The sequence below is a fragment of the Micrasema longulum genome, unplaced genomic scaffold, assembly GCF_059751315.1.
Source record: "Micrasema longulum isolate JH-2025_06_02 unplaced genomic scaffold, ASM5975131v1 h1tg002090l, whole genome shotgun sequence".
In the NCBI taxonomy this organism is placed as follows: Eukaryota; Metazoa; Arthropoda; class Insecta; order Trichoptera; family Brachycentridae; genus Micrasema; species Micrasema longulum.
Genome location: NW_028279257.1, coordinates 1 through 12,066, shown reverse-complemented (window position 1 = coordinate 12,066; position 12,066 = coordinate 1). Strand labels below are relative to the sequence as shown.

Here is a 12,066-nt window from a genome sequence, read left to right as displayed (position 1 = left end):
CGACATGCCCTGCAATATGACGAATGAAAGTAATTATGGTCTTTGTCAAAAGTACCTTTGTCAAACAATGTTTGAAATACTGTTTTCCAAATCAAGAATCTTCAATTGAATTGTGTAATCTGCAAGTTTAATCTAGGTGAAAAAACCCGCTCTGGGGTTAATACATTCAAAATATAGTATACTTATTTGTATAAAAAAATAAGCTGGAACAATCGGCTAGTTTCTTGGCTCACAGCAGGAACTTGGCGCGCTTTATTAAAATTTATATTTATATCAGGATAAAAATACAAACGGTGGAAATGATTTATTAAAATTGATGACAATTATTTATTTGTTTTTCTGTCAATAAAGTTACGATAAAACATTATTATGGTTAGTCAAATATAATGGTAAGCTATGCATAATTGCTTCTATACGCGGTTTGCCTCTGGTATGTTCTATACATAGGATTCATGGAATCACTTCTAAAGGTCAATAAATTACAACTATATTATCATCGTTGCCTTTCCGCACTTGATGGTGCATAGGGAACTGTATTGGTACGCCAATCGCAGCGAATCTTGATCATTTTTTGTTAAGGTAAGATGATAAACCTTACGCTTCAGGTGCCATTTCAGGAACTATGAAATAGTCGAAACACCTATTGAAATAAATATTTTCATGTCAGGAATCAAACCCAAAATCTCTTACATGGTAGGCAAATGCACTGACCACTACTCCACGAGGCTGACACAACTGTATAATATGATTAAAAAATAAGTAAATTGAACTCAACAAACGAATAAATTCAAATCAAAAACACAATTTGAATCAACAAACTAAAATCAATAAACACTAATCTAATGCTAAGCTGTCTTGTCCTGCTAAAAAAATTCGGCTTTATATCACGAGTTCTAGCTCGTAACTCTTTACAAACAGCCTATGCTTGACAAAATCTTTTTAAAAAAATGTATAATTAGTCTAAATTTCATGGGGTACTATGTTGTAGAATTGTATGCAGTTTTAGGCAAAAGAATTATTAATTTTTTGCAGTTTAGTAGTGGGCACAATTAGCATATCTTTGATTCTCGTGTTGGACCTAGAGAAATCTGTATTCTTCTTAAAAGCATCAATGTTTTTATGTACATTGATCAAGTTTTCAGAAATGTATTGACATGTGACTGTCAATATATTGATTTTTTTAAACTTATCTCTAGGTGATTCTCTGGGATTCATACTGTAAATTGCTCAAACAGCTCTCTTATGAAGCACAGAAACAGAAATAATATCTGCAGAAATTCCCCACAGCAGTATACCGCAAGACATAACGCTGATAAGTAACAGAAATATACCAACCTAGCTTTTTCAGTAAGATGTTGAATATGTTTAACAGCTTTAGCTGCAGAAATAAGTATGTTCAATAAACCAGCTGTATGTGAACCCCACTGAAGCTTAGAGAATATAGAATATAATGTTATGCCCAAGAACACAGTAGATTCAACAAGATACAGTTCTTTGTCTTTAAGTTTTACATTAAAGATAGTTCGTTTGACAGTACGATTAACAAATCTTAAAAATTTACTCTCTTTTTCTTTTGATAATAAATTGAAGAATTAAACCAATTCATCACCGTGGAGAGAAGAGAGCATTATTTATTTCGTCAGTGCCAATTTGCGTCATTTTACTTTGAATAAAATTGACGAATCTTTTGCAAATAATACCATATTCTAATTTTTATTTACACGATGAAGTAAGTCGTTGATAAAGACGAGAAGTAGGAAGGGTTCTAATCTAGAACCTTGTGGTACATCAATTGTTAACAACAGTTGATTTTTGAAATCGTGTACCAGGCATATCCATCTTCTGGATTCTATCACTTAAGTAGAACAAATACCATTTGATGCAAAACCTATAACTTTAAAGTAGTAAAGTTTCCTGACCAATGTATCATGGCAAACACAGTCAAATGACTTGGACAAATCCCAAATTATGCCAATGGCATCATGGCATCGAAGATGTTTAATTGGCGCAGCATCATCGTCGGTTGTTGATCAACCCTGTGTAAAGCCGAATTGTTTGTAAATAAATTAAATAAATCACCAACCAAAAAGTGTTTTTGAGGTTGATTTTAATTTTTTTTCCCTTGGTTTTACAAAATGTGAGTAAAACCATAGAGGTAATATATAAATATATCATTGGGTAAAAAAGAGATTAGTCTAAAATTAGAAGGGTCAAAGGTTGGCGATTATTTATTATAATTAAATTAATATAAAACACTGTTTTTCCCACATATTTTTAATTTTTCCAATGGACCGGTTTCAAAGCTGCCCAAGCATCTTTATCAAGGTATAATTGACTAATGAATTTTCTCATGTTTTATTTTATCAGTGATTACTAAAAATTATCGAATGTAGATCAAACATATGGAGCAAATAAGGCAGGTCTTTATATCGCGTTTCTCTTGTAAAGATGGGAATCGTAAAATGAGATGGATACGATTGTTAAACTAGACAGGAGTGGACTTATTTTAAAAATGGAATAACTCGCTAAGCCTCTATTTACAGGTTTGTCGTCAGGTGGGATAGAGGGGATATGAAAAGAGGTAATGAAAAATTCACCACAACATCCAGACCGATTGAGAAAAAAATATATAGATTTTTTTCTTACGACGGACGGGAATCGAACCCGTGACGCTAGTTTCACAGTTTCACAGTTGGCCGTCTAATCAACTGCGCCACGGCGCCTGTCTGTCTCTAACCAACTGCAACTAAACGAAATATTGTTCATTTGGTTATTTTTTTCGTATTATGAATCGCTTTTTTTTCTAAGATTTTCAAGTTGTCTAATAGAATATTTTATTTTCAACATTAAAAATTTTCAACCCAGTATTTTTTGAAATAATATATTGCAAATATAGGAAAAATATTATTATTTAGGCATCTTAAGTGTTCTTTTACTTTAATATTAAAGATTCTTTTAGTTTTTCCAATGTAGATTGAATCACATCATTGATACCAACAGCCTTGTCTGTACACGTTACAAGACAGTTAAAACAAGGTTTAGATCCGTCAAGTGGTTGCCGAGATTTATTATATATATATATATGCGAGGCTTAAGGATACTAATTACATATATTTTGGAAAAGGTTAATGTGCTGAAACTTAACAGGATCGATGGACGAAGGGTTCTTAAGATCGCGACCTCAAATGACTGTTTTTTGCATACAATATTGTACATATTGGTTTTATAATAATGTCTATAAAAATCAAGTTTCTTATAAAATTCAGACCAACACTTTACAATTTACAAAACTGAATATGAAATACTGTATTAGAATAGCAGAATAGCGGTATTTGGATAAACTTTCTACTAGTTATTTAAAATGAAACACAATATCAAGTCAAAATCTGCTATTTATAAAATCTTCTAAGAGCAACTTTGGTTTTTATGCCCCAATGTCCAGAATGTGTAGATTAGTCAATTCATCACACGACTTGGAATTTTTTGGGATAGATCTTCCGGCTTTTCGTAGATCTTTTCGCGACTAAACAGTGTGGGATGAAGTTGGATTGGCATGGTTTAGCTCAAAGTTTTAGGTTTTTCGTTTTTTTGAATATATTGTATACAATTATTGTTTTGCCCTTGTTTGTCTTTGCTAAGAAGTTTTATGTTCTTTTTGATCAGTTTCTTGCATTTATGTTTCTTCATGTAACTGTTGTAATTGGCTTAGGTCGTATATATATATAATAAATAAATAAATAAATATCAGTTGATATCAGTTTACACCTGATGGTAGTAAATCTATACTAAACTAAACTAGTTCGTGTTCATAATATATTAAACTCTGATGTAGTAAAAGTTACGAAGTGTTTTATTTAAAATAAAATCAAAGTGTTTTTCCCCAAAGTAAATGCTGAAACAATTAAAAATATAAATTTTACTAATTATTATCTCATAATAAATCTTAAACTTTATTATAAATTATAATAAACTTATATAATAAATCAACTTCAAAACTGTCAAAAGTGGATTCAAATGTTTTATCCTAAGTGGGTCTAAGGAATAGATGTATTTAAATTTACGAATTTCGACCAATCTGTTTTTAGGCAGAAAGACATAACTTTGCATATAAAAGTTATTCAAAAAAACCGTAAACTTTTTCCACTGTTCAATCACTTAAAAAAATTAAGGTTTACGGTATAAAATTGTTTAATAAAATGAATAGTTTGCTTTAAATACATAAAGACAAAATAAATGGAATTGTTTCTACGTCACAAAACGTAAGTACGCGACCTAGAACAGGTGGTAATATCTTAATTCCCAAATTAAAAACAACTAAAGCACAACATCATTATGCTAACAGAGGAATATTTTTTTTAATGAAATTAACAAAGAAAATAAAAAGTGCAGTCAGGCCTAAAACAAAAAAGAAGTGAAAAGTTACATTTATAATTATTTTTTGTGTAGCACGGATTAAAAATTTAGTTTTTAATTTAGTTTGATTTAGTTTATGATTTTTAAAAATTTGCATATGTTATCTTAAAAATATTAATAATTTAAAATAAAAGGAATAAACTATTGTAAGACGTCACTCCCCATTATGTAAGCAAAAATTGTTTTTTCTTTTACGTAATGGGAAATGTTAATGTAAATATACGTTTTTAGTTAATATAAAATTGTATTTAGTAGTAATATGGTAAACGTTTATTAGTTATCTGAATAAAAACAAAACAAAAATACAATGTTTATGAATGCATTGCAAGTGCCCCGACTTGAAAACGGGTTTTCTAGCGAGTCGGGTCAAGTTCACAGGCATGTGTCGTTTCTGGTTCTGCCAATATAGGCAGTGTCCATGTACTCAATTGTAATGTTATTAACAAATAATACACAATAAAATATAAGCCAAAATGCGCTTATTCTTATTTTACTATATACACTTTAAATTTTAGATAAATATAATGTAAAAACATCTTACCAGATTGATGGTGACAATAAGCTCGTACTGCTGATGCTTGTGGCCTTTCTTCTTCTTTCCCGGCTGCGCCTTGGCGGTGGCCGCCGCGGCTGCGGCCTTGGGGGGCGCGGTCTTGACCTGCCCCTTCTGCGCCGAGGGCTTGGAGGGAGTGCGCGGGGGCCCCTTGCCCGGCTGCCCCTTCTGCGCCCCCGTAGCCGCTTTGGTGGCTCCCGTAGCCTTCTGGGTGACGTGGCCGCTCCCATCCGCCGGCTTGTTGCGCGCCTGAAATACAGAATTAAAAATAAGCATCTTAGCCCGTGGTCACTATAGCTGCCCAAATTTTAATTCCATGTTCAAACTAAAACGAGATGCTTGATTTCGAGCTCAGGATGAAAGCACCCACCCTTTTCCTAAACAGTTTACAAAGACTTGTGTCTTCCTTAAGTTTTGGATATCGACTGTCCCTACGAGTACTATCGAATCTTCATTTTGCGAGTTTTACAGGGGACTAAAAACAAAGCCATGTAGTTTTTAAGCAGCTAACAGATACTGTAAAATTGACAAACATGTGACTATTGATATACCATAGATACTTGATAAAAATAAATTGAGGGAGAAATAATAAGTTTAAAGCGTAAAAAAGCTTTAAATGCGATTATCTCAGAACTTGTTTTAATGACTTAATATATTCTGTAAAACCAGTAAGTAAAACCTTGATATATTTTCCATAGGCACGGCAAGGAACATAGGAGGATTGACATCGCTTAACTCAAAAATACTTTTAGAATCTTCAAATGCTTGTAGGCTGGATTTTACTCTCCTTTCAAGATCGCTATTTGTTGCAACAGAGAGGGAAAAGTTTTTTTAAAGGGGAATATGAAGGTCTAGGCATTTACAGAGCTTATGGCCTGCCATTGGCTTGTTTGAGTGATCAGATAAATTTTTGGATATCGACTGTTCCTACGAATACTATCTTCATTTTGCGAGATCAGATACAGTAGAATTGACAAACATGTATCTATTGAAATACTTTAAATACTTAATACAATTCTACATTATCTGATAGCTTTAAAAAAATATCAAGTATTGTTTTTGCCGGAAACATTGTTTTTCACAGGAATGTGAAACTTAAAACAAAAAAATGTAGGGACCGTCAATACAAACTTACCAATTTTTTCAATCTGATTAAATGACACATTTATATTTTTTTACAACCAAACCGCGAAAATAACGAAACAAAGAAACCTACAAAAGTTTTTTTTTATAATAATTAAAATAGGTGAAAGGTCTTATTCTTTTTTTATTTATAGTTTTTACCAGTCACCGGGTTTCGTCGTCACCCCCTTTACGACCATCAAATGGCTCCTCTGAGACTGGAATCGTGAAGAAGTTTCCTCAAAGGCACAACTGACTTAGAGACCCCTGCAGAAAAACGCAAAGAAGATCTGTGGAGAGAAGAACTCGGCGATAGCTTCTCGATACGCCATCCGAAAGCACAAACTCCGCCCACAGTTTGGACTTTCCTACGTAGACTGTTCTCAAAAGGTGCAAATACAATCAACGGAGGTGGGGTTTTCTGGAGGGAGATGACGTGAACTGCGATTGTAAAGAGAGGTGCAGGATGATCATCATCTGCTGTGGTGTCCACAAATGCAGTTAACTTGTGATTTGATTATGATTTGAGGATGGCCACAGACAAGGCGATATCTGTCGCTGAACACTGGAGTGACAGGGTCTGAAGTCTGGACCCGATAAGTAAGTAAGTTAAGTAAGTCGTGACCGAGATCGTCAGGCTGGTGGGAGAATAAACAAATTTCTATGTTTTATTATATGTTAACTATAAGCGTATTTTAATTATTATTGTTATAATGTAGTTCCACCAAGAAATGTCAGCAGAAAAACTCAATCTTCCAGAATAAGACTAAATATGTAGAAATAAAAAAATTGTAAGGAAATTTATCAATTAAGTATCCATTAAAAATTATTGTTGCTTGTAAACGTTAAAACACAGACTTTTTAATACACAAAAAAACATTTTCCAAACTTTTTAAAATATGCATTTTAGTCGAATGCAAACCCTGGAAAATCTATAAAAAGCACATATTTGCTTCTTATTTTTTTTTCCACTCAACATATTGAAGATATTAATAATAAAAATATTCAATTGATTTATATAGCGCCATTTTTATGAAAAATCACTTCGAGAGCGCGGTACAATTGCATACTTAAACCAACATTCTGACTAAACTAATGTGACATATTATATTTTCTGATTTAAAATTAAGGGTATGATTATCTAAAGAAGTGAGATTTTAGTTGGGATCTGAACTGACTGGGACTGTCGACGATTCGTAAGTTTGAAGGCAATTGGTTCCAGGAAGAGAAGCCGGCAACGGCAAAAGCACGATCTCCAAATCAAGTGTTTGGGGAGCGCGGGATTTCGACAAGTTTTCCTCTGCCTGAATCAAATGCTGATCATCTAATAGTAGATTTTCTTTGACATGTATTTTCCCTAACACAAAGGTCCGATAGGTATCTTGGAGCCATTTCATGAAGGGATTTGAGTTTTAATCGAGGTTATTATTTATAAAGCCTGAGGAAAATTTTGCAAAAAACCGCACGTAAATCTGTCAAGCCATTTTCGAGATTTTGCGAGACTAATAACAGCGATTCATTTTTATATACATAAATTAATTGTGAGGATACTAGTGTGTGTGTGTAAGGGTGAGTATATGTAAGTTTTTTTTGCATGTATGTTAATTTATTGCATTTATTGTTCGAATTATACTCATGAGCTAAACGTATATGTTACATAAATGAAAAATGACTATATTTTTCATAAATGTATTCTTGCAACAGCGTAGTCTAAGATAGTAGCGCCTTTCAGTGCCTTTTTTTCAGTAAAATATTATTTTCAGTTTTCAAAATTTCAGTCACGTATCTTTTTGTACGGTAGCCAACAATGGCGTTACTAAATTGAGAAGACTTTCTTATCATATTGTTAGATGCTTTTTACAAAATATGCTGAAAATACATTTTCGTTAACACGATTTCTCAATAACAGAGAAGAATACTAATATACAACGGATTCTAATTTCAAAATTATAAATGCTAAAAGCGCACTGCAAAAAAGTATTTGTAAGGCAACCTTCGACCAACACCACTGTAGTTATAAAAAGCAAAAATAAAATGAAAGGTCTTTTTAGACAAGAAACAATTTTTTTTCCATTAAAATAAAATCTCTTACAGGGTAGCAATAACAAACGCTATCTTCATCGCCAATATCGAGACTCGAGACCAAACTCTTTTTCAACCTTTTGGCTGTTATCCATCTCAATATGAGTGCCATATTTTGCATATTGACTACACACATTTTGTCTCAATTAGCATTGTATTCCAATGTCAAATACAATCAATAGAAAGGGTACAATATATATTTTTGAAATATGTTAAATTCAAAATGAATTCACCAAGAGATATTTTGAGTTGTAATCGATTGCTCTCTTTACGTAATTTATTAAAACTGAGCGATAGGAGAAAGCTGTTTGTTCTAATCAATTTATACAAAATCCTAAATAATATTTTAGATTATCCCTCGTTGTTACAAATGATAAATCTTTATCTCCCAACCAGAAACACAAGAAACCATCAAATGTTTTATTGTACTACCAGTCAGACAGTGTCCAGATTCTACTCTCCTCTAAATCGAACGCAAAACCTCGGTAATGAATTTGCAGAACGTTTTGATATCTGGAACATGTCGCTTCCCAAGTACAAGGAGACGATAGTTGCAATATTTCTGGATAATATTTTATATCTTGTACCCCCTTATTTTGATATGTTAGATATACGAGCGTGTATGTATGTGCGCAATTTTTTGTACAATTCCATCGTCTCGTAAAGTAGGTCGGTAAGGTAAGTCATTGTTGTGTTTTTAAGTCCATTGTATAGTACTTTTGACTGTCTAACGTTTGTCTTTGCTTTTTTAATGCGGTGGTATTGTTGTCTGGTTCTTTATTTGTGTACGTCAGCATTTTTTGTTAATGATATGTCATTCACTGCAATTTTGTGTACAATTCCATCGTCTCAGTTTTTGTCAAGTATTTTGCGTCAAACTGGTGTATTTTTTTGTATATTTCAGTCGTAGGGGTTAGGTAGGGTAAGTTGTCTCATTGTTTCATTATTTTACTTTGTTGTTTTTGTATCCATCTTATTTATTTATTTATTTTACAGAAACAAACAGTCAACAATGATTAAATAAAATTTTAAAAATAGGATTTAAAGACAGACCAGCGAAGTTTATAAACAAAAATAATACACATCAAATTGTGGTACAGCAAAAGGGTGTGTTTGTGTGTATTTGTGTGGGAGTAAATGTTCAGGTGTGTGTAGGCATGAGAATCATTAAATGGTAAACAGGAGCGTGTTTCAGTCAGAAATAATGAATCTTTATTTATTTTTTAAATAAATTAAAGGGCATGTTAAATATATCAAAAGATGAAAAAAAAGAATTACAAATTGAGCAAAAATGACAAAGGAAAGAGTGTTGTGCATAGTTAGTGCTACAGACTGGCACATAAGATACATTGAGAACATAAAAATTAATTTTGGAGAGTAGGTTAAAAGGGTCTATTTTATTATTTAATAATTTATATAAATAGCGTAATTTAGATATTGTGCGTCTATTTTGAAGGGTAAAAAATCCATTTTGGTTTTACGATTGGCTGTAAGTGCAAAGCGTTTTATTGTTTTTATAATGAACGTGTTTTAAATTTTTTTGTTGAACGTTTTCAATCAGTTCTATTTGTCTTGTTAACGGTTCCCCAGAAGGCGATCATGTAGCTTAATTTGCTTTAAAGGTAATTTTCGTATATCATGAATTTTTCCTTTTTGGTATGAGGTATTTAATTTTGTATAAAAGGTTGTAATAATGCCATTACTTTGATAAGTATCTCTATGGGTTTTGTCCATTTTAGTTGTTTGTCCATGGCGAGTCCTAGATTTGTCAAGTGTTCTTTCAGAGTTTCGTTGTTTTTTTTTATGTTTACGTTATGGTTCTTTCATTTATGTTTCAAAGATTTTGTTGTTTTTAATGGTTTTGTACGTGTTTGTTGATTAAGAGTCTTATGTAAGACGTTAAACGGTAAAACGGTTAGGAGATTGATTTCTTTCACATCAGTGAAACCATGTTTAACAAGCAAATACTCTTGCATTCAAAGACTATTATACCTTAATAATTTCGAACAATTGTTCAAGGGTTTCTAGTTTGGTAATTTATCCCTCAGAGTAATAATGCGCCAATCTATAGAGGAGCCCGAACGGAGGAAAACCATTCTATGACTTTTTTCATTTTTAAATGATTTATTGACAATTCTTGATGGAATTCCACTGCAATGATGTAATAACTTAAATATGCATTTAAGTTATTAATTTAAAAATACTTGGCACACTTTCACTTATTTATTTGATCAATTAGCGCTTTCACCCTCTAATGGGCATCTTTAGACTGGTGAATATTATACAATGTAAGAATAATTTATATAAAATAAAAAAAATTCTTAAGTGTAGGTACATTTAAAAATAAGTTAAAAAAGATACAATACGCAATATTTCAATGGAACAGAGTGAGAAAATATACGAAAGGATTATATTCTATATAAAGCATTTATTGTTTTATTACAATGTACAGGGTCCAACTAAGGGGGCTAATAAGGGTGAGTTTTTGAATTCTATTTGCTGATTTACTAAAATTCAATCGCGATTATTTTTTATCCTATTTATTTTTAAATTTTTTAATCCATCTTACTTTTGACCTTTATGTCCAACATGTAAATTTTTTATGTTTTTAATTTATTTAATTGTAATATATCGTTATTTAATCCATGTGAATCTAAATGTTCTTTCAGTCTATATTTAATTGCTCTCCCGCTTTTTCCTATATATAAACCAGGACAATTACATGTTAATTCATATATTCTGTTTTTTTTTTTTAATTTGTCGACCTGATCTTCACTATTAATTAATGTTTAACCCAAATATTTTTTAATATAAAACGAAACTGAAAGATTATATTTTTGTAAAACTTGTTTTATTTTATTGCTAGTGTTTCCAATATAATTTAATTTTATCCACTTTTTATTCTATATGACTATTGGGAACTAAGTTATCTACAGTTTACAGCAAAACAATGACCGTACTCAGGTCGAGAATTACCAAATGGATATTAGTTTACACTGTAAATACTTTTTAATATGTACCTCTGTATTTATTATTGCAAGGTTATTCCCATTTATTTTATATTATTCACAAAATACTTATGTTGCATTGATTTAGACATAAATCCCAACTCCGTGGAACCAAAGTCCTGTGTTGAGTTTGTTTGTTTGTCCGTCACATCTCCGAAACGGCGAGTCGTAGCCGTCTGAAATTTGGACACGTAATTTTAAGGTTAACTTTGCTATTTTTGAGTAAAATTTTAATCGACCTCTACTCGATAAAGACTCAAAATTTATATAGATGCTTAGTGCGGCCCCGACATATTGCCCGTAATCAACTATCATTATCAACAGTAAACATACTTTAATTCACAAATGTATCCCCTTAATTAAGAAAAAATGGTATCTGAAGTAAATATGTTGATATATATGGTAATTTTTTGAGCAACATAATATACGTGTCGGGACATTTAATGCCAAAAATCAGTGTAAATCATAGGAAAATATTTTAAATCAATTACCTGTGAAAACTGACTCTAAAAACTGTTGTAACCAAATATACTGCAATTCACCATTGTCGATTTTTATTTATTATAACGTAAATATCCAAGTTATTTACAAACAAAGCCAAGCACAGAGACAAAAGCATCCAATAGAACCGTTATGCGTATGTTGTCAAATAAAACAAAATGGCCGCCAATTTGTTGCTAACCAACATCGCTTGCGTTCTATGAAACATAGTGATATAGTTTTCTCCTAATATAACGCCTTGAATATTTCGTTATTTGTGATGTTATTTTGGTAAAATAAAATAATTGGAATTTGAATTTGAAAATTCGATTTTGAATCACATAGGTAAATCTGAACGTATTAAATAATTTTATGGCATTGCACCGGGTGACATAAATGCATTGGCTT

General features: G+C 31.8%; 1 protein-coding gene across 1 annotated transcript in view; it reads right to left on the bottom strand.

Moving 5' to 3' along the window:
• Positions 1-5,242, bottom strand: part of LOC148273065 (neo-calmodulin-like) — a 46,729-nt gene extending 41,487 nt beyond the window's left edge. Inside the window, exon 1 of the mRNA XM_088239190.1 lies at positions 4,955-5,242. Within this exon, the coding sequence (XP_088095316.1) occupies positions 4,955-5,242 (288 nt within the window). The remainder of the gene's footprint in view (positions 1-4,954) is intronic.
• Positions 5,243-12,066: the final 6,824 nt, after the last annotated feature.